General features: G+C 37.9%; 1 protein-coding gene across 2 annotated transcripts in view; it reads right to left on the bottom strand.

The window, feature by feature from the left end:
* Positions 1-27,506, bottom strand: part of plcb3 (phospholipase C, beta 3 (phosphatidylinositol-specific)) — a 57,952-nt gene that overhangs the window by 27,371 nt on the left and 3,075 nt on the right. For both annotated transcript variants that reach the window (XM_084404052.1, XM_084404053.1), the window contains exon 2: positions 16,037-16,120. In XM_084404052.1, the coding sequence (XP_084260178.1) occupies positions 16,037-16,120 (84 nt within the window). The remainder of the gene's footprint in view (positions 1-16,036; positions 16,121-27,506) is intronic.

Genomic DNA, 27,506 nt, shown 5'->3' with positions numbered 1-27,506 from the left:
ATTTTGCTTGTGCAAAATTCGCCACCATGTTGCTAGGGTGTTGTGGCTGGTTGCTAAGGCTATATGGTTGCTAGGTGGTCACTTACACCATGTCTATCCCGGATGCGAACGGCACGATGCGATGTGACAAAAGCCAATATGAACCCATTACAATCAGTGATACTGTCTACACTAGATGTAAGAGTAAACTGAGGCCACGTTCTATTTTTGACGTACTCCAAGCGGTTGCACTACTTCTGATATGGAGAACAGACAGATTTACAACGGTCGCTTTGTCGCATGTAGTGTAGACCGCCTCAAGTTGTTGCACCACGACAACTGAGATCAGTGATTTCAATGAGATCATTTAACACTTTATCTCTCCTGAGAAAAATATTGATGACTCATCCTCCACTGCACGGATTTCTGTCCAATCAGATAATATTTAGAATAAGAATGCCCCTCCCATCAATAACACCTGTCACTGACTAGGAAGTAGCAAATCATGGCTCACTGCTCACAGCTGTGACTTTTTACAGCTTAGAAAAGGAAGAGCAGTTAATTTGTCCAGTCTGTTTCAGGAAAATATGTCAGCACAGTAAAAAGAAAACTGCGCTTTTCAAGTGATTTCATGGGATCTTTAAGAGCAATCTGGAATGAAATAACACTGAACAGAGGTCCAGAGAATCCCTGACACACCACACACACATAAGCACTGACAAAGTAAAGGATACTGTCACTGATGCGGAGAAGCAGTCATAAATTGAGAGTGAACTTTAACTTCATGACAGATTCACTCAACACTTCAGGATTCACATCTCAGATAAACATCTCTCACTTAAACACTCAAAAGTTCGTGGGCTCGTAAAGAGAATAGCTGAATAAATGAGCTGGGCCAGCGGTTGGAGGACTGTGCTAGTAAACTTCAACAATAAACAAAGCAGATCTGAACTGTAAGTACTTGCTCTATAGCAGAGGGCTCCCTCCCTTTCTCTCTCGTTCTTTATCATCTTTCGCTTTCCTGTACTCTTGTCCCCCTCCCACCACGGAGAGCAACAGTGCGGATGAAGTTGCTGAGTTGAACGTTCCCCAGAGTGTGTGCGAGGGTCACGGGTTACTGGTCGAAGTCTGCTAAGGATTGGTTCCAGTCCAAACAGCCCCAGCAGGATGGACCCATACATGAACAAGCGAACAAGCAAACACAAACACAAACACACACACACCTATTGACTCATCATGTAATACTTGCTCTCTGAAGTGATACTGGGACAATTTATTTATATTTTGATGATTCATTTTCAGATACTGGGACTTTTCATTCCCAAATTGTCTGAGCCAGTGATGTCACTCCATCAATACAGTATATATACAACAGAACGTTTTTGAAATATTTATTCAGAATTTATAAATAAAAACATAACATTAAATTAAATTACATTAAGTTATAAAAACCCAATTTTTTGAGATGTGAAATTGGAAAGATAGCCCTGCTTTTTTCCCTACTTCTGTGGGTGTGACTGTAAAACAAGTAATGTGAGATTTCTACCTCAGAGTTCCTGCATAACAAAACAAAAACCTAAAGCTCACATTCATTAAACGCTATGACATAAACTATGAATGAAACCAATCCATATCCAAAGAGAGACACGCAGTCACGCACAAAGCTATATTTACCACAGTACAACTGTAAAGTAACCTTGATGTAACAGGTTGCATTCGACTAACCGCAACAGGCTCAGACTTGTGAAATATCTTCCTGACATTGAGCAAGCATGTAAGCACAAGGGTGTATGCAAGTGTGCGGCTGTTCCTAGCATACATACATTCCCCTCATTCCTGGAGAGCAAAGACTGTTGACCTAAAGTTTAATATTTAGCCCACACTGTCACTGTAGTATTATTATGTCATTTATAAAGTTCAGTGAGAGAAACACAATACATTCACCAAATACACTTATAGACACAAAGATTCTTGTACTTGTGGCAGTGACTTCACTCCAGATCAAACATCCGTTCTCTTTATTTATTAGCCAGCATTCTCACGGACACAGAGTAATTCACCTGCTCTGTTCTGGATTACAGCATTTACCTTTCACTGACACACAGCTGACTTTGATCTTGACTTGTTAACTTACATCAGCATGACAACAGTTGGCAGTGTGTCAATTAATATAAACCAGTCCAGAACACACCAATGACCACCATGTTTACTAGTTATTTGTCTATGTATGTAGACCTACAGAATGTTCTCAAAGTTAATTTCACAGTGCACTGAAATACTCGATTCCAACAGGTCAATCGTGGTATTCAAATATATCTGAATAACGGCTGTTGGTCAGGGTAACAAATGTATAACTGACAGCTCATCTAGGAAACACGTATTTCCTACAGAGCTGTGATCTTGTTCTCTTTTCATGGTCTCTACAAGAAAAACAATCAATTATTTTTAACTCAAACCAATCTTTCCTGTCCCCATATTTAACTTGCATTCAGGTCCTGATCACCTTCTTGGTTATTGTAATGACTGTCTGACTTTACATTACTTAAATGTCTCTTTATTTTATTTTATAATAAATAAAATCGATATAATATATCGAAAATATATATTATACATATATTTTTATATCATATATTTTTTATTTAATTTAACTTATGGAATCATTTTATTTATTTATTTTTTGCATTGATGCTTTGTCTTTGGTTTTTATTGGCATGATTGTTTCACAAACAATGAAACTGAAATTAATATTGGTTAAAAGAGACGCAAATCTCAGGTCTACACAAAAAGATGTGATATCCAGATGATAGTAGACCTTCTACAGAAGTTGGTTTAATTTCACTTACTTTCCAAAGTACACACCAAAATTAGGATGGTTATGTCAACAGCAGCTGGGAAAAAAATAGCTTGAAAGAGCGAGAGCGAGCAAGCAAGCGGGAATCTCCAGGGTACAGTCATTCATCCTATTATTACAATGCAAAACAGTACAACACAATAGCGTGCCACCACACCCTGACCCCAATTTACTGTCTTTGCATATGTGCATGTGAGATAAAGAAGGTTTTTTCATGTGAAAAGGTGATTTATATGAGTAGATGAGTGAGTGCAGATATGCATGACAGATGTGACTTCCCCTGTACTACCTCTCCAATCATATCTTCCACAAAGCCCCAGCGGCTGTTCACTGCCCTGAACCCTTGAGTGATTAGCCTTCTAGTCGCCTCTTGTGGGGTCAGACCTTAATTACTAGCAACAATCAATCTCCTAAAACAGAAAGCCTTCAAAATGAAATACAGCTTCCCCTGCTGATTAATGAATACAAACTCATGAGCACAAGAGACGACACACACAGATGATTCTGGTGAAAGGGAAACTTCCATGTGTTTCTGTGAACATATGCTGTAACTTCCTTGTGTAGCCCAGGCAACAGTCACTTCCTGTTGCATCTGGCACTGGGGCGGGCACATGGGTGTTGAGAGTGAGCGTGTGATCGCTGTAATGATGGTAAAATCCCATGGCTTTGAGTGGCATTGTCGAAAGATAACACCCATGAGAACGACACACCTCACCATACGGACTCAGTTTTGTTTCGTCCCTCCCCCATTCTCTGTTTGTTTCACTCAAGGTTACTGATATTTGGACAGATTCCTGATGACTTGAGATTTAAAAAGAAACAATGAGCGAGAGAAAACAAAACAGACAGACAGACAAACTATATTTTAAATCACCCCCATACCCTCATTCACTGTTCCCTACATTAGTCCACTATCATAGTGCAAAAATATATAAAAAAATGCACCGCTTTCTGCCAGGACTTTTATGGGCTTTTTCCAAATCACGGAAGTGACCTCGACATCCGGGTTAGCAGTAGCATGAACCATCAGGCAAGAGCTATTTAAATAAACTTGATGTACTTACAAACTTTCCAATGCCTTGTTTTATACTACTGTAGAAGTTTGGTACCATTCTGGGCATTATTAGTGGGGTAATTTACGAGATACATCCTTGGATCCATTAGTGCCGGCACTAAGCCATTCGGCTGATATCCCTAAATAAGCTCTAACTTTAATAATGTTCAACAGAGGGAAAAAAAGTTTGGCCTCGTTTGGCTCGAGGTCATGGTGCAAAGGACCCTACGTTGAAATTACTCCGAACCATCCCTTTAATCAATGATCAGAATGCTGAAGCATATCTGTTTTTTTTCTCATCATAGGAGCAATGTTGCCCATTACAGTTTTGTACAGGTGTCAGAAACAGCTACAGCTGCTTGCAGCAGATCTTCGTGTGTGTGTGCAATGGACGAATTCCTGGCACTGTTTTGACTCCTTTACACATTTCACTCTTCAAAAGTTCTCAAGTAAAAATGCCATTATACGCATATATAACAAGCCCATTTAGCACAGCATTGTTTTGGATGTTCGGTAAGTTCCGTCGCAGAATATGTTTTTAGTTTCAGCCTTAAAAACAGTGTGAACACCAAGCAAACCAGGACTAAATGTATTATTTTCTCTTTTTTTTGGGGTCCGGGCTAAAAGAACCAAGAAAACCGAACTACAAGTGTGAACACATCCTAAATGATATGGGTGTTCTACTAACTCTTTGATTATCAAGAAATTTGATGTACAATTTTATAGCAAATCTAAATAAAGCAACAAAACAACACATACAATTTATGCTGAGAATAACACAAGCATGAATATGTGTTGAATCACAGGTCAATTATAGAGAACCTGAGAGTAAATGTCTGGGGAACAAAAGACAAAGAAGAGAGCGAGACAGACTAGAGGTGGAGTGGAATGAAGAAGTATTTATTATTTCCTGATTCCTTTTTTAACTGCATCTTTCTCTCACTGAAATAATATCAAAAATGAAATAATACATATTAGACAACGGGAACTTATAATACACAAATCATTATTTAATTTATGTAATAGAAAATGTGACTAATTTATATAATGCAAAACAGCGCAGTACACTAACAAAGCTTTAGTTATGTTAGGATTGGTTGCTGTAAAGTATGCCTGTGTTCAGTCTAAATGATGAGTAATACTGAATTACTTTTTAACCACTCAATCAAAGAGAAGTGGTCACTTCAAAATTTCTACATACTCACAATGCCACATTAAAGAAAATTCTAAAAGAGCAGGCTGAAGAAATAAACCAGACGTTTCTTCGGGAGGAAGTCTGATTATGATCTGAGTGAGCTGAAACTTCATTGTAATTGTAACTGATACTGCAAGACAATGATTCAAAACACAGAAGCAATTCCACATCGGAATGGCTGACAAGAAACTAAATTAAGGAACTACAGTGGCCTAGTTTCAAGTCCTGACCTGAATCCTACAAAGGTGATGTGGCAGGACCGGTTCAAGACCTACTGTGCCAATCTGTCAAAGCTTTTCTGCAAAGGAAGAACGAGCCAAGATTTAAAAGATCTGAATATTAACTTGCGGTGATTGCTGCCGAGTCCTGTCAAACCAGATATAAGGCATTTACTTTTTCACAAGGTTGAGAAGTTGCAATCTGATTTATGCAACTTCTGGAAATCATCAGTTCACCTGGAAATGAAGCATGATCAAATTCCCTGGATGATAAAACGAGCACTTCTGATTTGCCAAACAGATTTGCCAAAGTTTGGCCGAAATCCTTGAAAGATTACTGTGACGTGTCAGTGTCTATTTCGTGCACACAATAAGGACAACAGGTAAACATGTCAGGTGTATGGACGCTAAGGCTGATTTGAAAATATTAATTTCTCAATTTTAATCGATCTTTTTTTTGATGAGCCAATATCGATTTTTCAATCCCAAGAACGATCTTTTAGTCTGCTAGAAATGCACAGATCCGGGACTGATCCAAATCCGATATGGTGCGTACTCATGGTTGTTACTGTTCAGCTCCACAAAAGGCAAAAACGTATTATAAAGTACCATCAATGTTTTTGAGGACTATAATCCAGGTAAATCTGAAGGACAGATGAATATTTGCATCGTTAAATTAAAGATCATGGAAACTCTTCCTCCGCTGTGGCTGTCAGTCATTGTGCCCTGAACTTTTCAATGCAGAGCGCTGCATGCTGTGATTCCATGTTGATTTAAGCACATCATTCTGCTCACGAGACAAGCATAAAATGAATGATAGGTTAGCATTAAAAAGTTGACATCAAAAGCACCTTATGTGCAATTTAAATAAATTTGATTAATTAATTGGTTATTAAATAAACGTTATTTACAGTTTTGGTTTTTGGCTAAATGAAAACTTTCATTTTGGTTTCAGTGTTTGGGTAAAAAAATTTAAATTAAGAAGCAGCACAACTGTAACTGTATTATAACGCCAGTACAGCAATCTCTTCCTGTCTAAGTGGGCGGTTCTTGGCCAGAATGAGCTGCAGATTGGACCAGGCATCCTGCCGATAGTCAGTAGTCAGGCTTCAGGAGACTAGATTCGAGTCGGCAGAGAACTCAGCACTTTTGCATTGAGAAAGGTAAAACAGGCAAACAGAAAATGTCACAATAGATTATGTATTTCTCCATTCCAGCGACTCTCCCTCGATCACTCACTCTCACCGCACAACATCAACACAGGACGGCTTTGTTAACCTTGTCGCCTGACTGTCGCTCCAGCTTTATCCCTCCACCCCCCTCTCTCTTTCTTCCTCTTTCTCTTTCTTCTGTGCAGATAATCAAATTGGTCTTGGTCAGGAGTTTGTTGATTCCTGTCATTCTTTTGCCACATAAGAGTGAAAACCCTCTTTTCAACTGAGCAGTACATTAAGTGTTTATATATAACACTTGAGAAAACAATGAGAGAAACATATGAGCACCGAGTATTAATGATGGCTTGTACAGGCTTGATTTTCAGGCATGAGTCCAGAACCATCTATAACAGGAAAATTAGATGTCAGGACTAAAAGCCTACTTGTAGAGGAAGAAAGAAGGACAAGGATATGAACGAAAGGAAACCATTATATTATCAACCCATAAAACAAATTTCCTGTCTGTGTGTGTAAATGTGTGTCATTTCTGAGTGATTGGTTTAATTTTTACAATGGCATCAACCAGTATTTGCAACAAAATATCATGTTGCCAAACATCATATTTAGGCAAATTGGTACAATCTCATTTTTATGTTTTCATGCAATCTGCTTTTGCACTACTGGTTAGTTTTAGGGGTGAACCTTCATGCTTCTTTCGGAAAATCCCATTGTACAAATATACAAAATCACCACGCTGTAAAATAAGTTTTCACATGAGATCAGGTGGGTATTTGGGCACTTAAGCTATACTTATGAATGTCACTACTGTGCATTACATACCAGTCATTTGCTTTAAATAAAGTCATTACACTGACTTGTTCATAGTTAGTGGTTACAGTTTGTGAACTTGAGAGGACCTGACTCCATGAACTTAAAACTGCAGTCACACAAGGTGTTTGAGTGTGTGAAATCACTTCAGGCACTGTAATGAATATTGGCCACAGGATCTGATGTCACACTCCAGCGCTTCTGTTGTTGGCAAATAAAATATCCCAAATCCCAAATCCCAAATCTAAAATATACCATCATCACCACCACAACACATGCATAACTGTAGCTTTGAAGTTTGTTTTCTTTGTATTGAGCCAAAGGGTAATTCTGCACCGCTTAGATCCTCTGTTTGTCAAACATCTTTTCACTATGCAAATTCATAGGTCAGAGTTCAACAAACTTGAACTTTGGTTGAGTAATAGACAAACACCTAAGGGATCTTGTATTTTAACTGTTCCGCATTCACATGTGTGTGACTGGAAGGGAATGGAACGTAACATCTAGCGTGACCTCACCTTTAGTCAGGGCAGACATCATATTGAATATGACGACTTTGCACTTAAATTTGTACTGAATTTAAGAGGTCTGAGGTGTTTTCTGGCCCTGGAGGTGTTCTGACATGCTCTGACATTTGTGCTTATTTCTGTTACTTGTGACATTTTCATGGCTAAAGTCTGATTACACTGTATTCAGCACAAACTCTGCTACAATAATATGTCAGCAGCATGTGTGTAAAAGTTTGTAGTTTTGAGATAATGACATTTATGCGTGGTTTGTGAAAAAATTCACAAACCACTGAAAATTGTCACTGAAATAAGGTCATGAAACCCATACTGATTATTTCTTCACACAACTTTTGAAAATTGTATCACGTAGCCTAGAATATTTGCTTCAAAACTATGTGAATATCATCCTGACTGCTCATTCAGATAAGACAATATATTGATTTAAAATTTGTAAGACATGTTTTGTGTAAGAAAGCTTTATGCGAGTAGGCGTAAACACATCCTGAATATTGATGGCTTTCACACCTGAGAAAGACAAAGACCCTCCCATAACGGCCCTATTAGGTGCTATCAGGCCCTATCATTATGAGCAACCTTGCACAAAGAATGAGGAGATTTAAAAAAGAATAGCTTTTTTATTGTTTGGATTTATTTACAACACAACATAATCCAAAGATACACAACAAATGACAAAAAAAGCACATTATTGAAAACAATGATCCAAAGACAGAGACCTTTGTGCCATTCTGTGCCATCTAAAAACATTGTACATATCCACAAACCTCTGGAAACATTAATAATTAAAAATGTCATTTTCCCTGACTATAGGTCCATTATAGATTCACTAAAAATGACCTCATTTTTTGGGTCAAAATAATTGTAAAATTGAATTTAGTTAAAAGGTAATTTGTTTCCAGATACCACATGGAATACTGTTCTCAACAATGAAAATCAATCATCATCAAGTCTGACTTAAAGGGATAGTTCTCCCCAAAAACGAAAATTCGGTCTACATTTTCTCACACTCACATCATTCCAAACCTGTACGACTTTCTTCTGTGAAGCAAAAAAAGTAGCTATTTAAAGTTGTTAAAAATAAAATAAAAATAAAAATAAAATTATATATGACATTTCTCAAAATAATAAAAACAATAATACAGGTCATACAAAGTCATCGAGGTTTGGAACGACAACATGCGGGTGAATAAATTATGACAGTATTTAAATTTTGGAGTGAACTATTTTAAATGTGAACTTTTAAGTGTCAATGTACCTTTTGGGGACACCGTATATTAGCAGATATAAAGTTATTCTGTTACAGAGCATTTAAAAAGTCTACACGCCCCTGTTAGTCTCATACTCAAGTATGTCACCTTCAACAAATAATAATGACCAGTAGCAGTGGCCAATAACGTAGCACTTCCCTTATGAATGAACTATGAAACACTATGAGCCATAACAGGCTGGGAGCCACTGAACTTAGATGAATATAAAATGAAACACAGAGATTAGAGTTGGATCAGGCCTAACGGCTTTGAAGAGCTCTCTCTGGCTGATATCTCTCCTCCATTATCTCTCCTACGCACTCTTTTTCTGTGGTTTGGTTTCATTAATGGGTTTTGTTTTTCCTAAGGTATTTTGAAAATGCGCTCTTATCTTTACTCAGTCTACAGGGTATGTTTTAATGCTGTGTCTCGGGGAAGATTGAAACCACAACTTTTTAAAAGGATGGAACTCTCTGCCTATCAGACTGTTGTTCATTGTCCATGACCCTCTTGATTTTTTTTTTTTGATTGCAGCTTAAAAACCAGGTAAGAAGGTTGACTGGTCTCTTAGTCTGGACAAACTGGCTAGACTGCTCAGTTTTTCAGGTTTTATACACTTTTCAGAGTGCGAAAAAGAAATATTTACAAGGGATAAAATGATTCTATTTGGCATTTTTGCGATAAAATTCACTATCATTTAAAAGCTTGGGATCTGCAATATTTTAAACGTTTTTGAAAGAAGTCTCTTATGCTCACCACGGGTGTGTTTATTTGACCTAAAAATACAGCATAACCAATAAAAATGTGAATATTATAACATTTAAAATAACACTTTTCTATTTTAATATATTTTAAAAATTTATTTTATTCCTGTGATAGCAAAGCTGAATTTTCAGCAGCCATTAACATCAGTGTCACATGAGCCTTCAGAAATCACTCAGAAAAAAGTTTCTTCTTATCAATGTTGAAAATTGTTGTACAGCTTATTTTTGTGGAAATTGATCCTTTTTTTGTTTCAGGATTCTTCGATGAATAAAAACAGCATTTATTCAAAGCGGACATCTTTCGTAACATTATAATGTAAAGATTTTCTTGTAAAAAAGTTTTCATAAGTATTCTTTTTTTAAATCTTACTGACCCCAAACTTTTGAACCGAATGTATATACATTTTATATTTTTCCATCACAAATTATATTATCATAAAAATTGCATTAGCATAAAAAAAGGTAGTACATTTGTAGTTTAATGGAAAAATTCACATGATGATTAGTCACACATTTGCTTATGAAAGTATTGCAAAATCTTACATTTATTTTTTCATTATTTAAATGTAATTTTTAATTAGTGATTTATTCATTTCCTTTTTTTTTTTGCTGATTTCCAGATTTAAATTCCAGATTTTTAATCCCACATTTTTACTGTGGATCTTGGGACCACATTCGCTGCATAACTCTATCGTCACGCCAGACCATTTGTTCACTACTGAAGGCGAAAGTGAGAGAGCAAGAAAGAGGAAGAGAGCGTGAATGAGTAAAAGAGGGAAGAAGAGAGAGAGTGAGTTTTTTTTTTTTTTTTTTTTGGAGGGCATGCTATTGGTGAGGGCACAGGGCAAGTTATGCTCCAAAACTACCCTAACAGTCTGAACGATTTCCTGTATGCTTTCCCACGCCTGCAGAAAGTGAGAGGGGGAGAGAAAGAAACCAAGAGAAGTAAAAAGAACAAGAGAGGAAGGGAGATACTACGGAGAGAGATATAGAGAAGGAGAGAGGAAGTGTCATGTCTCCGTTTACAATTAACGGATACACTGACGCCTTTCTGTTCCTCACTGATGACAACCAGCTGTCCATGACAGAGAATGGCAGTGCTGAAGAAACAGAAAATGAAATGCAGAGAGCAAGAGGAGAAAAGAAAGATGTATAAGGAGTGAAAACGGACACATGAGGAGAGCAAGAAAAGCCTAAATGAGTGTGGGCTAAAATGAACCCGAGGAATGGCTAATGCAGCCTTATTCCCATCATTAGCCATTAGCTTCAGTGCAGATGGGCAACTCATCCTGCTTTACCACAAACAAATCCTGCTAACTGAAGAAGAGTGAATGCAAGAGTGCTGTTATACCCTCCAATCACAAGCCACAATCTGCCATTAAGGACAGCAATATTAATGTACACAATCCCACATCCTTTAGAGAACCACAAATTTTCTAAAATCTGATCAGATGCATGTCTGATGGAGCTTTCCGATGGTAACACTAATCTATTATTGATTCCTCATAATGGCAGTGGTTTACAAGTTTTATGTATGCTTCCTTGTGTTGAGAAAAGCCATTAATTCAATTTCATGTTTATTATACAATATAATCGCCTCGCTTTGTCTCTAATTCAGTTTTTTTTTATTTTTTTTTTATGTTAGGCGCTATGCTTTCCGAAATACAACCATAAAAAGAATGGTTAAAACTTTAGCAAGTCAGACAGTCAAAAGCAATTTCTTGAAGGACCCAATAAAAACTAGACACTTTGTTAATTCTTTATTGATTTTTTAAAAAGCTACACTGGCTAAAAGCACAGACTGATTTCTGCTGTCTTACTGACAGCTTATACACCCATTTGGTTACACTTCATTTTAAGGTGTCACTGATACAGTGTAATTATATATTTAAGTACCGAGAAATATTATTTAACTACATGTACTTACTATAGGGTTAGGGTTTGGTTGAGGGTTAGTTGCATGTAATTATGCATAATTTACTGTTATTATTACTATGGTAAGTACATGTAACATTTGTATCAAGGACACTATAAAATAAAGTGTTACCCCATTTTGTTTATACACGGCATTATAAATGAGCTACAACACATATTTGGTAAGATTTATTTTTTGGTAGTTCAAGTAGCTTGATTACATTATATCACTTTAATGCAGTTGAAAAAGGCACACACACACACACACACACACACACACACACAAATGTGTTCGGTCAATAAGAAAGAGTAGTAGTGTACTTTTATACACACACACACACACACACACACACACACACACACACACACACACACATTTTCCTCTTTCTCCTTCCTGTGACATGACTTTACTTGTAAGAGAAAGAAAAGTGACTTTATTCATTTGTTCCCTGCCATATTCTTAAGTGACTTAAAGGGCACCTATTATGCCCCTTTTTACAAGATGTAAAATAAGTCTCGGCTGTCCCCAGAGTGTGTATGTGAAGTTTTAGCTCAAAATATCCCACAGATAATTTTTTACAGCATGTTAAAATTGTCACTTTTTGTGTGTATCCCTTTAAATGCAAATGAGCTGGTGCCTCTGACCCCCTTTCAAGAAGAGGGCGGAGCTTCAAAAACAAAAGTAATCCACCTCAGCAGCTCAGATGTCGGGAGTAAATGACGACTGCTATGTTCATTCTTACATCCAACAACAAAACACCTCAATCGCTTAGAAGACATACAGCTGCTCCGGCGTCGAAACAGTGGCGGACTGTGTTTAGCTCACTCAGGGCGGGTCTATGCTAAAACTGCAGTGTCAGTCAACAGCCATGGGCGGGGCTTGTGCAAAGTGACGTCAGTTTTCCCAGAATCTGCAAACGGCTTGTTCTGAGACAGTGCTTGTGATGGGGATTAAAAAAAAAAATGGGGCAAAAAAAAAAAAAAAACACTGGGTGGATTTTTATTATTATAATGAATTTTGCATAATAGGTCACCTTTAACGTGACGGGGGTCTGGACATGCAGCATCCCTACACATACTGTGTGAGTTTTAACTGAGAAAAAGCACCCCAGGAAAAGAATTGACCAGGACAATGGGAAAAAGTCCTAAAAGACAACTGATTCCTGGTATTCATGTCTCTACCTGTAGAGCTGAAGGCTATGTGGGATCTAATATCCACTAAAAGCTACTCGATTTGCCTTGAAAATAGGCCACACATGCCATCACACACCCACAAACATGGTACACAGAATAACAGAGCATTGTGACTGACACGCATGCAAACTTGAATATTCAGTGGGCAGCACAGAGACCCTTTGGCTCAGCCACACACAAACAACAAAACAACAGAAAAAAACCCCTCAGGAATACAGTTCTCAGAGTGAAAGGGTGTTTGCCTACACACAAAACCTGTTCTACCACAACACGTGTGAATGTGCCTGCAAAATCAAGTTTCATTTCTTGACGAAACGATCAAGCTTGACTGCGCATGTGCTGGTGAGCCAGTGAGAATGTGTGTGTGACACAGAGAGAGAGAGAGAGAGAGAGAGAGAGAGAGAGAGAGAGAGAGAGAGAGAGAGAGATCACCAACATTATCCAACTTTCCAAAAAAAAGAGAAAAAGGAACAGAGAATGACATAAAACTGGATTCATGGAAGTGTGGCTGACTTTAAACAACCTTTTAGTACTTGAAAAGAAATGGAGTGTGTTGGATAATGGCATCATTAAATATAATAATAGCGACATTAAATATAAATGTGCCTGAATGTGCGAGTAAGTTACTGAAGAGATGAGATGAGGTGGCCTCTTTACTATTAACTGGAGAGGACGGGCTCCCCAGGGCCAATATTCCCTACACCAAACAAGGTTACTGTCTTTCCTCAGGCAAAGATCGGCCTAGTGTCCTAATACCGTATCTCAACACAAATGCAACTTCCTTATCGATTTAAATACACAGCCCCCCCCAAAAAAAGAAGATTCTCAGCTTGTTGCTTCAGTGTTTAGGAAGTAAACACATTAGCACCTTCGGCACATAAAGGAATCTCCAAATAACATACTCAGCTAGCAAAATAAACAATTCGTCTTGGCAACTGACATGAATTTGCTGCCGAGTTTATGCGAGTTTTACACACACTGTGCTGTGTCTTCTTAGACTGCAGAAAGTCCCTTATCTAAATTCACTGGAACCAGATTAAGCTGCATCCCCATACCACACATGCCACACTGATCAGCACAAGAACATGAGAAAAGAGGGAGAAGAACATATCTATTAACTAAAGAGAGAGCGAGAGAAAGGATGGGAGGATGCTTTGATTGAATTTCACTGGCTAAAATTTAATTTCATTCATGAGCACTCACATGATAAGCCAGTAGCCTATATGGCAGGAGGAGAGAGAGACGGACAAAAATAGAGAAATGACACCGACAGAACTGATACTACATACGGCAGAATTGGGAGAACAGTTAAAATTAAGTTAGGGGTAAAAAAAAAAAACTGCAGTCATAAAACAAATCAATCATGCTTCAAGTCAAGTCACCTTCATTTATATAGCGTTTTTAACCATATGGACTGTTTCAAAGCAGCTTTACAGTGATAATAGGAAATTAAAGTAACATAGATTGTTTTGGCTTTACAGCAGCTCTAGAATAAAGTTATTGTCCAGCTAAAGTTAGTTTTGATCGATTCACTTCCGTTGCAAATATCATTAGTTATTAACTTAGGGGGCGCTTACATGACGCCGTTCTAACAGAAAACACTTAACGCGCTCCGGCCCGCTCATTCGCACAACAACAGTGTTTGGTGGCTCGAGAACGCAAACCTTGAAATAAGCCTTTAAGAAAAAAATTAAGAAAAAATACAATACAATTAAATATATATTCGTTTTTTTATCTCTGCGCAAGCTTTAAAAACGAAAACCTGTGAAAACGCTGACGGCGTGCACAAATAATGCGTTAAGAGCTCGCTCAATTACTGGGGAGCTAAACCATTCAGTGCTTTGTAAGTAATCGGCAATATTTAAAAATGTATACGATGTTTAATAGGGAGTCAATGCAGTGTTGATTGAACCGGGCTAATATGGTCATACTTCCTGGTTCTGGTAAGAACTCGAGCTGCTGCGTTTTGGACCAGCTGTAGTTTATTTATTAAGCGTGCAGAGCAACCACCCATAATAACATTACAACAATATAGCCTTGATGTCATGAACACATGAACTAATTGTTCCGCATTTGTCATTGAGAGCATATGACGTAATTTATATATATTTTTAATATGGAAAAATGCAGATGCAGATACTAGAATGCAGATACTAGACATGCAGATACTAGACACTGTATCAATTTTTACAAATGAAAGATTGATATCAAAGAGCACACCCAGGTTCCTAACCGACGACAAAGGTTTGACAGAGCCGCCATCAAATGTTTCAGTTTTTTGTCCACTAATTAGAATCTCTGTTTTTTCAGAGTTAAGTAGTAGGAAATTACTAGTCATCCAGTTTTTTTATATCAGCTACGCATTCCGTTAATTTTGTGAATTGGTAAATGTCGTCAGGGCGTGAAGAAATATAGAGCTGAGTATCATCAGCATAACAGTGAAAACTAAAGCCATGCTTCCTAATGATATCTCCCAAGGGTAGCATGTACAAAGTGAACAACAATGGTCCTAGTACTGAGCCTTGTGGTACTCCATACTGAACGTTTGACCCTTATAAATAGTAACCATTTTAAAAATAAACATAACATCATAACAAAAACACAAATCTCCCCCTATATTAATCTTGTGCAAAAACATAAAATTACACTTGATTTCAACATTTACCCCTAGTCTGAAGCAAAGCATGCTGGGAATTAGAAATCTGCTGTAGCCTAACTCATTCAATTTAAGTTCAGCCTAATATAAATACAAAACTAGGGAGTCACAAAAGCATAGTATGCAAATAGTACAGATTACTAGATTTTTTACAATTTCAGGCAAATTGAGTTAGGACATTTGTTAGGTTTTACAGTAAAGATTTGGTGGGGGTGGGGATGAAAAAAATAAATAAAAAGTACCTTGTGTCCCTATAATAAGAAACCTGACAACAGGATTTTGTCAAATTTTAGGAGAATTCCTGCAAAACTCTGTGTAACATGATCAAAAGCACAGTACTTCCATAGACTTAGATTAGAAAATAATAAAGGATTGTCTGACAATACTGTAAACAACAACAGGTGGCATGACAGGACTGGTATTAGCAAGTACAAGCAAAAAGGAAAATTACTGACCATGTTGGTCCCTCCAGACCAGTAGAGGAAGAATCCATCTGGGTCCACTTTGAGGGTGACGAGGCTGGGTGAGGTGTTGGCCTCCTAAACACACAAATGGAAATAAAAAAAATAAAAAAATATTTAGGTGGCATTCAGTATAATTCATACAGTTTTACCAACAACATCAGTACTCCTTGTACAGAGAGCAGAAGAACGTAATTCCCTTAATGATATGAACAACATTGGCATGACTACTAATGAAGATCACTGGGAAACAATAACATGTTTTAGAACATTTATTACATACAACTAATTGTTAATTCAACTGCAACTTAATTAAACTGATACCATAGTGACCAAGTCACAGTGGCAGCCATGCCAATACTGCACGTCAACGATGAAAATACAGCCAATAATAAGCAACATGGCAGAGAAACAGACATAATGATTTAAAAGTAAGTCAGATAAATGGGAAGTGCTTGGAATGGGTGGATGGTCCTGAGGGACGGTGCAATTTAGAAATTAATGTAATGACTGAAACCAAAACCTCAAAAGCCACAGAGCGAGACATTAGAGGAGTTTAATGCACAAGCCACAGAAACTGATGGCTGCATATAACTGGAATTGCATATTACCGTAAGATACAGTTGTAATCGAAATTATTCAACCCCCATTGCAAATCAGGTTTATTGGCAAAATTTACAGACTTTCAGCTGTTTGCAATGAACAAATCAAACAAAAGTGAGTGAAAAAGCTCAACACAACAAATGTTTGAAGTGGTTTCCTCAAATTCAACTGAAAAGGCAACTTTTAATGACTTCAGCAATGTCAAAATTATTCAACCCCATTTATGGCAAGCATCTTTAGTACTTTAGAACACCCTTTTGCTGATATGACCTGCTGCAAGCGAGATGTATAACCAGACACCATGTTCGTGTAAAGCCCTATTCGGAAGGGATTAACTTTACTCCAAGGGTAGATGGAGTAATGTAATTTTACCAATGGCCAATTCGCACAGGATAAGATATCTCAGTAAAACTAGCAGAAGTGGGAGGGGTAACAGGATTTGCACATCGCTGTCACCCTTCTGTCGTCATGTGTGTATTACGTTGCTTCCTGATATCACGTGCGCATACCTATATTTATGTATATAAAACAGTTATGTCTGGTCGAACGATGTATTAATTAACTTCAGATTGGATTGTAATAGGCACTTACCTAACGCTAAAAGATGTTTCGTGCCTCTAACAAGTGCTTTCGATCTTCTTTCTGATCTTAATGTTACGTGGAAAACACTTGAGGTTTGACACAGACTTGCCCCAGTGTCTAGAACGCAAATTAATGTTTTTTCAAGCGTCTGCATACTTGAAAAACCGCGGAAAACTACTTTTAAACAGAAAATGACGAAATATTTACGTACATATTTACAGCAGGTCTATTCCCACGGGATTAGTATTAGGCTACCTGAGGTAATTTTTCCGGACCTTTTTACTGAAGGTAAAAGTCACCGTAATCTTTACTGACATTGTCCGTAATGATTACTGAGATGGCACATTCGGACGGGACTAAAATCGTCGAGAAGCTCTGGTAATTATTACTTTACCCCACCTATCCATGTTAAACTAGTCCCGTCCGAATAGGGCTTAAGAAAAAGATCCATATTTAAAACTTTATCGACTAAAATCACTAGCTTCTGGCAGACGGCCCACGCAAGTCGACGTATGCCAAAAGAGTAACACTTGATGTATGACGTAGGATGTAGGAGTAGCGTAAGCTTAGACGCTCTCGCAGTTCAAACAGGGCTGGGCAACAAACTCAAGTTCCTCCAACATTTCTATTTAAAAATGGTCGTTTTAGACTTCTAATTCGTGACTGTTTTTTTGTTCCGCGTTCAAAACAGAAATAGCCAATCACCTCCATTATAAAGCTTGGAAGAGTCAGGACATTTTTTTATATAACTCCAATTATATTAGTCTGAAAGAAGAATGTAATATGCACCTAGGATGACTTGAGGGTGAGTAAATCATGCTGTAATTTTTGGGTGAACTATCCCTTTAAGGTCAGTAGTGGTGTACGTTTTGGAGTTCTGACATGCATTTAGTATGCGCCTTACAAGCTGAAATCTCAGTTCCTGTTGCCACCAAGTCGTGCTGCAGGTCTTTTGCAGTCACTCGAGGGTTTTTCTAAACCTGCCTTCTCAGAAATCTGGTTTCAGCCATTGATAGCTTCCTTTTTCTGCCCCATCCAGGTAGTGTTCTTTTAACTTTGAACTTGAAAACTATGCTTCCAACGGTGTCTCTAGGAACATTTAGTGCCTTCACTATCTTTTTGTATCCAGTTTCTTCTATACAATACAAATAAAGTAAAATATAAGAGAAATACAGAAACACCAGTTTCCCATAATTTTCCAATATGCGTGACTATACGGTTGATATGTCTATAAAGGGTGAAAATAGCCAGATGGTAGTACAGACTGAAGTATGACAATAGGGGGAATCGAGAGTGGATTATGAGGATGACCATGGGGATATTTAATTTCTTCATCAAGCAGACATGGTAATAATAATAATAATAATAATAATAATAATGGAATTTAAAATACAATTTCATAAATGTTACTCACACATACATTTATGCAGTATTTTATTTGGCTAATTGTAAAGGAAAGGAACTGATTGGTAATGAAAGGTGATTGTTTCACATCAGAATGGTGCCGGGCAGTCTTCACACCCAAATATGTCAACTTTCTTACTATTTAGCAGGCCAAAAAAAAAAAAAAAAAAAAAACCCTTAGGATATTAGGAGTGTAGTGTGTCTTCATAAAAAAGTAGTCAAAAAGTACCTGGATTACCTATATATTGTGCAATATTTAGCAATCTTTTAAAATACGCACACAAAGGAAACTGTACTATCCCATGAGTCCTTGGGAAAGGACTTGCGTGGAAGCAACACAATTTACATTGCAATGCCAAAATGGCAGATGTCAAGAACTAAGTTCTTCCTCAAATGTAGTACTTTGACTGTATGCGATTTAGAAAATCAAGCAAGTGTAGCTGGTATTTGCATTCACACATCTACATAGTGTATGATTTAGATCTAAGAGAGTGTTTACACAGTAACACATGTATAAAAGCACTTTGAAAAGGTTGGTTGTACCTGTCAGCCAAACCAAAAAAGTTGGACAACCTCTGATTTGAACATCCAGTATCTGTAATAAAATAAAATAAAAAATGCTAAAAGAAAGCTCTATTTGCAATTGCATGTTTCTTTTTCTTCTTTTTTTTAATTCTTCACTGGTGAATTACAAAAAAAAAAATTCAAAGACACTACATCCGGGCACTTAATCTAATGTGTTTGGACAATCCGTTAAGAGCTAATCTCATCTGTATGTGTTAGCAGTGAAGTGACGTGATGTGCGGCTGCTGATCTATAGATGTAGTCTTGTGGAATGTTTGCATAATGATTAAATTAATCTAGGAGCACAGATTTCTTTTACAACTTCTCTGAAAAACCCCACCCAGTGCTGAGACACACACAAACACACACACACCTGTCTCTAAACAAAATCAAACGCATTTGCATGCTGACTGCTTTTAATGTTTGCATAAACAAATGTTAGTGTTGCAATACTACTGCTGAATAAGCTTTATTTAAAAGCACCTATGCGCGCACAGAGCTCTCAAAAACAACAGGTGAGCTGAATATAGTATAAAAGACAGCAGAAAAAAGTTGACAGACAGCATATGAGAGAAAGAATGATAAGTAGCAGACCTTGGTCTGGGTAAACAGCATATTTTATTTGACATTAAAACAAGGTTATGAAGGAAAACTGTCCAGTGCGTTTAACAGATTGTACGGTCTTAAAGGGATAGCTCACACAAGAATAATTATCATTACCAAACTGTGTGACTTTTTCTTCTGTGGAACACAAATAACAATATTTCAAGAAATGTCTCTTTTTTCAATACAATGGAAGTCAATGGTCACCAAAGTATAAGGTTACCAATATTCTTCAAAATGTCTTCCTTTGTGTTCAGGCAAAAGAAAGCAATCATTGCCATTTTGGATAAGGGTGAATCATAAGGGTGAACAACTGATGAAAGGATTTTAATTTTGGGGTGCTTGGTTACTACTCTTCACAAACTGGTGGTTTTGGTGCACTGGGAATGTTTGGGAAAGACAAAACAGGGTAAACAACATAACTTGAACGTGTAGAAGGGAGAGAAGTGACCTTCACCCTGTAAGGGTCTCATTAGTGTGTGTGTGTACAGACTTATAAAAACCCATCAAGCTTCTCTGACTCCCAATGTCAAGCCCTAATAATCTGACACATACATACACACACAAAACCAAACCCTTACACGAAAATAACTCTTTACATTAAAAAAGTAATTTATTAAAGTAATGTATAAATAAATGCATCTTTTATACATATTTTTTTGTGCTTTTATCTTTGACAATGACCACTAATGGAGGTACTGTCATTTTGCTAATATGCGAGGAGAACTTTATCCACGTTTATCCAAATTACAGCTTCATCTTTGTATGGTTGACGTGCACACGTCAGAGAACTTTAACTGGATATTTGGGTAAACCATTAAAGTGAACTGAAGCTTGTGGCCAGCAAACGACAGCAGTGCGTGCATTCTCTCAGACAGAGGCGCACACAGTTAATGCATCAACAATGTCAGCTATTTCAGTGGGTGAGCGGCCCGCTCTCTTGGCTCTTGGATGTATTTGGCTTCCAATATTTACTTGCTTTTATGGCCCTTACATAATGCACATAACACACACAAACTACGACATGACTGACTTTAACACCTCAAAGTCTGGGAATGCAGGACAAGTGGACAGAGAATGACAGAGGAACAAAGAAAGATTTTACAGAGAACATCTGCATAATCAAAGCGATTAAACTAAATCAGGGTTTAGTTTGCCAGCATGTATATTATATGCGCTGCCTTATCAACATGCAGCTTTTTATGTCTAGACTTCACCTTTGGACTCACCAGATTAGCAGGGCATGGACACATGTGGTAAGTGAGGGATAATATACAGATAAATATTAAAAAGTTATGCATATTGTAATATAACGCACAAAGCCTGTTCACACCAACACAAATGTTTGGTCCAGTTTGGCTGCGTCCAAAATCATATACTCTCGAGTAGATCTTTATTTTGAATAAGTAATTACTTGACGGCCGTTAAAAGTACGTTCTACATAGTATGAATAATATGTGTAGTATGAATGTAATCTGGAAGTACAACATTCGCCATGTTGTCATTATCATGTGACCTACCAGCGTCAGTTACGTCACTTCACAGCCATTCATAAATCATCTCCCCCGTGGCCTCATGGGATAGTAAAGTGTCCATCTAATACACACTTCAGAATCTCGCTGGAAGTAGTAGGTCATCCGGGTACTTTTTGCCAACTCTTTTACGAGTACTGTGAATTCGGTCATACTTCATTTCTCACATACTGTTTTTCACCTACTATATAGTGGGGAAGTAAATGCAAATTCCCTCTCTGACAGTAGGTGAAGCTTATTGAAAATCAGAAATATCGGTTACCCCAGTGCACAAATCGCTACACAACTTTCCGTGTCACGCAGAAGAAAGGAAGTCAAACAGCATTTACATGTTTTCAAACAGCCAGCATCCATTTATCATAATTTAATGAAAAAGCGTGACCAGCGCGGTCTTCGGTAGTCTGTTCCACAAAATATTGAAATTCATACAAATTTGTAATGACACGAGCATTCGTAAAAGACGACAATATTCATTTTAGAGTAAATTAACCTTTAAATGCATTTATCAAGATGGATAAAAGTGACTGCTGAAAACAAAGAACGACAGAGTGTGAAGAAAATGCCAAAGACGTCCCAGGTTAAAGTAAAGAAAGAAAGGAGGAAGAGAGACATTTTCTGATGCACTTAAAAACTTTGCAACCTTTCATAAGAGCGAATGACTTGGTCTAAATTACACACACACACACACACAAAGGTCTCCTTCCTGAATGAGAGGGCGAAACTGAAGGAGAGGAAAGGCTGGAGGGGGTGAGCAGCAGAGGTCAAACACACCCATATGTGAACTGTGGGTCACGTTCTGTTTGAGCATGCAATACGCCTCTGTTCCTCATGTTCTTCCTCAGTCACTGTCTTCATCTTGCTGAAAGTGTGCGGAGGCTTGTTTTGCAGTGAGGTGAGACTCCATTAGCAGTGTGGTAAGAGTCAACAAACGCAAATACAGCTGCAGTGGGCCACCTGGATGAGTGTTACCCTCTCAGCCCTTTCCAGGAAACTGTTCATAGACGGCTCTTATCCTGAATAATCACCACGCGCGAACCGAAAAGCTCCTGGATGCAGAGCTCCCGGATTATGTATTTTCTTGTGTTTGTGCTTTGTTGCTACTTGTTTCCTGTATCATCTCAAATCGCTGAATTGTTTTCTGGCAGCAAACCAAAATAACATGCTGGTATGAGGTCGGTCTAGTTTTGCATGTTGCAAACCACATCAACCCCTTGCATTGTGCATCTGTGAGCACCAAGGGCGTTTCTCCCCGGAGAAGGCAGGGAGGCAGTGTATACACAACAAATTTCTGATGAGAAATAATCAACAATACAAACAAATATTATGAAATATAAGATGAAAACATGTTCTTCTAAAGCAATACTGCCCTAGAGTAAGTCGAGTTTCAGGTTTCCTCCCTTGCGCTCACTGCATTCTCAATGAAGTGCAACACGAATATGAGGTGGACCTACATGCAGCTGTGATTGGCTGACTACCTATTACGTTTGCAACAGGTATGCAAATCACCTAGAACTGGTGGAAATGGATGGACTAATAATTACAAAGTAAACAACCCACCCACTATATCATCAAAACAAACTTGATCACGTAATGACCTGCGAAGTCGATTTTAATGAACATTCAGCTTAAGATAGTTCTTTGCTGATAGTGTCATACAAATGCTGTCCCATATACCTTAATCTGGAAACAGAGTAATAATCAAATGGAAATAGCACACAGTTTGACTTATTGGATTAAAATTGGATTTTCTGGTGTGCATGCAAACATCTAAGAGTGTGTGGTGTGTCGTATGACAAACACCAGATAGACGTGTGAGGAATGAAGAAATAAAAAGAGAAAAATGTGGGAAGACAAGCAAAAAAAACAAAATGAAAAACATACGGAGGAAATGAATGAGAGGAAAATGTGAAGCCACAAAAACATATTTGTATAATTTTCTGAAGAAACCAGGAGTGGCTCTTACAATTGTAAAAGTATAGCCTAGTCTTTGTATGAGTCTAGGAATCTCTAATATGTGTTACAGTACACTTGTAAGCATACTAGACTATAGTGAAAAAGTAGTATGATGCTAGGGTGTGGTGGGTTGGCTTTTTGGCTTTGGCATGTTGCTAGGTGGTTGCTATGGTGTTCTGGTTGGTTGCTTACTGGCCCAAAAAGTAAAAGGAGCCAAAGAATGGAAAATGTGATACAAATCAGATTCTTTCTAAGCATGGTCATGAGTCTCTATACACAAACACACACTGCCTCAATTAGGATATTTAAGGAACCAACAAAACATAAACAACATTAATATTATAATATGTGGAGCAATTCCCTTCACAGGACGTGCCAAGCTCTAGTGTACAAATGTGCACCAGACATGACTACACATGCATAGCTCCCTTCTTCCTCAAAGTCAAATAGAGTCTCTTAAGCACACACACACACACAGATTTTGTCACACTCAGTATAGTCAAAACAACAATATTTACCCTGAGACACATTACTTGTAGCCTTAAGAGTGTGACGTTTCCAGATTTACATGCACGTGTTGTGTGTGACTAATAAATAAAGCAGTTAGCATTAGTGCATGAAGAGAAATGAGAAAGGGGAAGTAAAAAAGAGACTGGTCATCAGGAAGAGAAGTAGAATCTAGCGTTCATCAGATGTTCGGTCTCTTAGGGTTTCCTGTGATTTTCTCCTCTCTGCCTACATGGTCTCTCATTTCTCTGCGCCTCAGAGTTCCAGGCGTCACTTGCTCACTTCTCAATATTTTTCCTCCATGTTATCTCCTTGTTTGGCCTCCGTGTGTGAAACCTCTCTCCGCTCACGCACAGTTCGCCCTCCCTCCTTCCCTCTCAAAATTATCCTCCTACACCAGCCAAACTTTTAACTCAGTCACCCTGTGTGTCCAAGTCGCTGCTGTTTTTCTGCTCCATTGAAAGAAATACTAGCATAGTTTCTTGCAGTTCACACAGTTAATCACAAACCCTAAATACTTCCTTTGGAATTCCCTCAGAGAGAAAAGGATGAATAATATAGTCCCTGTGAATCCTATCAGATTGGTTTGTTTAGACAGAGTGTATCTTCATTACAAACTGTCCTTACTGGGTTTGGACAACATTTATATTTCTGCTTGAGAAGCAGTTATGCAAGACAGCTACATCTGTACTGTACGGAGAGACTCTTTCTCTCTCACACACACAAAGATATGCAGAATTTGTCACCGTGTCATATATGACTGTTTCTAACTCTTCACGGCTCCATAATATTCCCATAACTACGACCCTCAGAGTCAGTGCTCACTTTTCACCCCAGACACCTGTCAAGCGGAAGACAGGATAAATTTGCAAGTCAAAGTTCACAGCTAGCTGATGTGCTTAGGGGCATTAGTACTATAACACGGCCTTCAATGAACTACAACCAAGGACTTAATTATCTATCTTCAATTTTAAATTACTCCGTTAGGTGTCTCGCTCAAGAGCACCTCAGTCACTTCCTGTCTGTATTGAGAATCGAACCCCTGTCTATAGTATAATTTGTATGGATGAAATTCGGAACAATGCATTTAAACAGAGCCGGTTTAAAAGAATGATGGTTCAGTCGTTTATATTACTATTCAAAAGTTTGGGGTCATCAAGATTTTGGTACGCTAACCAAGGCTGCATTTATTTGATCATAAAAACAGTAATACTGTGAATTATTATTACAATTTAAATGAACTGTTTTCTATTTTAATATATTTTAAAATGTAACTTGTAATGGCAAAGCTGAATTCCCAGCAGCAATTAATCCAGTCTTCAGTGTCACATGGTCCTATGTAATTTTCATCTCATTTTCATCTACAGCTCAGATCCAGAATTCTGAATATATATACTGTATATAGCCTTTTTTTTTTTTTTTTCATGAATTAACCAGAGAGAGAGAGAGTAACCTAATAGTGAAGCTTGTTGGTATAATTAATAACAGCGAAGTTATCACCTCATTGCTGAGAAATATAATGTAGCTTTCAGTAGCGAAGCTGTTTTATTTATAAAAAGTCACGGACAGAGATTGAAAACCTGCTCCTGAATGTTTCTGTATTTGTGCAATTTCTTTCCTTTACAGAGACAAATATAAAGTTCCCAACTCAATAAAAAGCTGTGAGCGAGCGAATACAGGCACGTCTGCCTCATAATACAACATTAGAAAGCTATCTTTGTGAATAAACGTGTCGTCCTCGCCTTCTGGTGGCTTGGAATTCAAAGGGGAATGTCCAGATATCGGATGTATCAGATTTAAAACCACATTTGGAAAATCCGATTTTTTTGGGCCAGTGTGTAAACGCAGCCAAAGTGTCCATCAAATACACACTTCAGAATCTTGGAGAAAATAGTAGAACATTTTGCCTACAGTTTTTCAAATACTTTGTATTCGGATATTCTACTCTTCTGGCATTCTGTTTTTCGCACATAACATAGTAAGGAAGTATTCAATTTCAGACGCAGTGCTGTAGTTTTCAAATAAGCCTGAAGTACTTGATTAGCTGGATCAGCTTGAAGCTAAACTCTGCAGGGCTGTGGCCCTCCAGGAACTGAGTTTGACACCCCTGATTTACGCTATAACGTACATGTGCATTAGATTGATTCATCTGAAAAACTGTGGCTGAACCCGAAATCGCCCTCTAAACCCTCAATCACTATTCCCTACTTTATTCCACTTGAGGGAGTGAATGAAAACGAGTGAGCGTACATCAGCTGTACACTCGTTATTGCGGTGCAATATGGGATAGAATGAGTGCACTCTATAATGTCCACTATGGTTTTGGACACCACTACAAATGGCTGTCCCCTCAAATAATACCCTATTTAAGGGTATAGGGGGCTAAGCCTGTGTTTTTTTTGCATAATGAGTTTAACTTTAAAAAGGTATGAGTTATGACACCATCGTTGTCAGATTTCAACAAACAGTTACATAGCTGTCATTCGTTCCCCAAATCAAGTAGATTGGAGCTGCACTTGCAAAACTAGAAATAGCTACCAGGGCATTATGAATATAGTCAGTGAGCGAAATTACATTATTGACAGGGACAGTGATTTAAAGTCGATAATTTAAACAACATTCTAAGAGTTCAATGCTTCTAATTACAGTTTAGTTGCTCAGTTGAGCGCACCACAAAGTATGCAGATTTAATGAAAATTCGGTTTCCACTATACCTACAGTCTTCGGGAGTACATTTGGTGGTAGAATGCAACAATGTGAATGTCACAAATAACCAAACTCTGTATACAAAGTGAGATTGATCACTCAGAAGAGAAGTTACAACTCTATTTAGCTGCAGTGTGTATGCATCCAGAGAAACAGCAGACTTGATGGAGGGGATTACGCTTAGCCGTAGCCCATTCCGTGATCAATCGGGATCCTATCCAAGCCAGCTTCCAATCCCAGACAAGTTGAGGATTGGGAAATGGTCCATTAAATGTTTAAAGGTGCACTAGAGCATTACATCTTACAGTCTGACTCAAAGCGGTTCATTCTGGGAATTAGATAATGTGTTATAGATCATTAGATCACATCAGTAGCCACAATGTTTGACTACAGTTTTTTTAAGTGAGAAGAAGAGATTAACAGCACACAAACAGGAGGGTGTAGAGAGGCAGAGATGAAGAGAAAGGCACTGTTGCACCATCCTCTTTCTCATTGATGTCTGACATTAATCACTGACACAACCGCACGGTCACAGCATTAGAAGCATGCAAGGCATAAAAGGGACTCAAACACACAACAGACTATTACTTCACAAAACAAAAACAAAAAAGCCATACCATCACTAAGAGTTCAAGCCCTGACATGACATATTCATGCATTGTGAGTTTGCTTGCACAGCTTAAAAGCTTTTATCAATGTCTGTTATTTTAAGATCATTCAAAATGCATTATGAAATCAGAAGCACTGTGCGCCTTTCATCTTAAGAGTTATAACGCACATACGTAACTTAAAAGGATAGTTCACCCAATAATGAAATTTTGTCAACATTTACTAACCCTTATGTGGTTCCAAAACAAGATATTTTAAAGAATGTAGGTAACCAGTCGACAGCAGCCACTGACTTCTATTGTATTTTTTTTTCCTACTATAGAAGTCAATGGCTACCGTACACTGTTTAATTACCAACATTCTTCAAATATCTGCTGTGTTCAGCAGAAGAAAGAATCTCA

This window comes from Rutilus rutilus (genome assembly GCF_951802725.1).
Source record: "Rutilus rutilus genome assembly, chromosome: 3".
NCBI lineage: Eukaryota > Metazoa > Chordata > Actinopteri > Cypriniformes > Leuciscidae > Rutilus > Rutilus rutilus.
The sequence above is the reverse complement of the archived record's forward strand: the minus strand, read 5'-3'. Positions and strand labels throughout refer to the sequence as shown.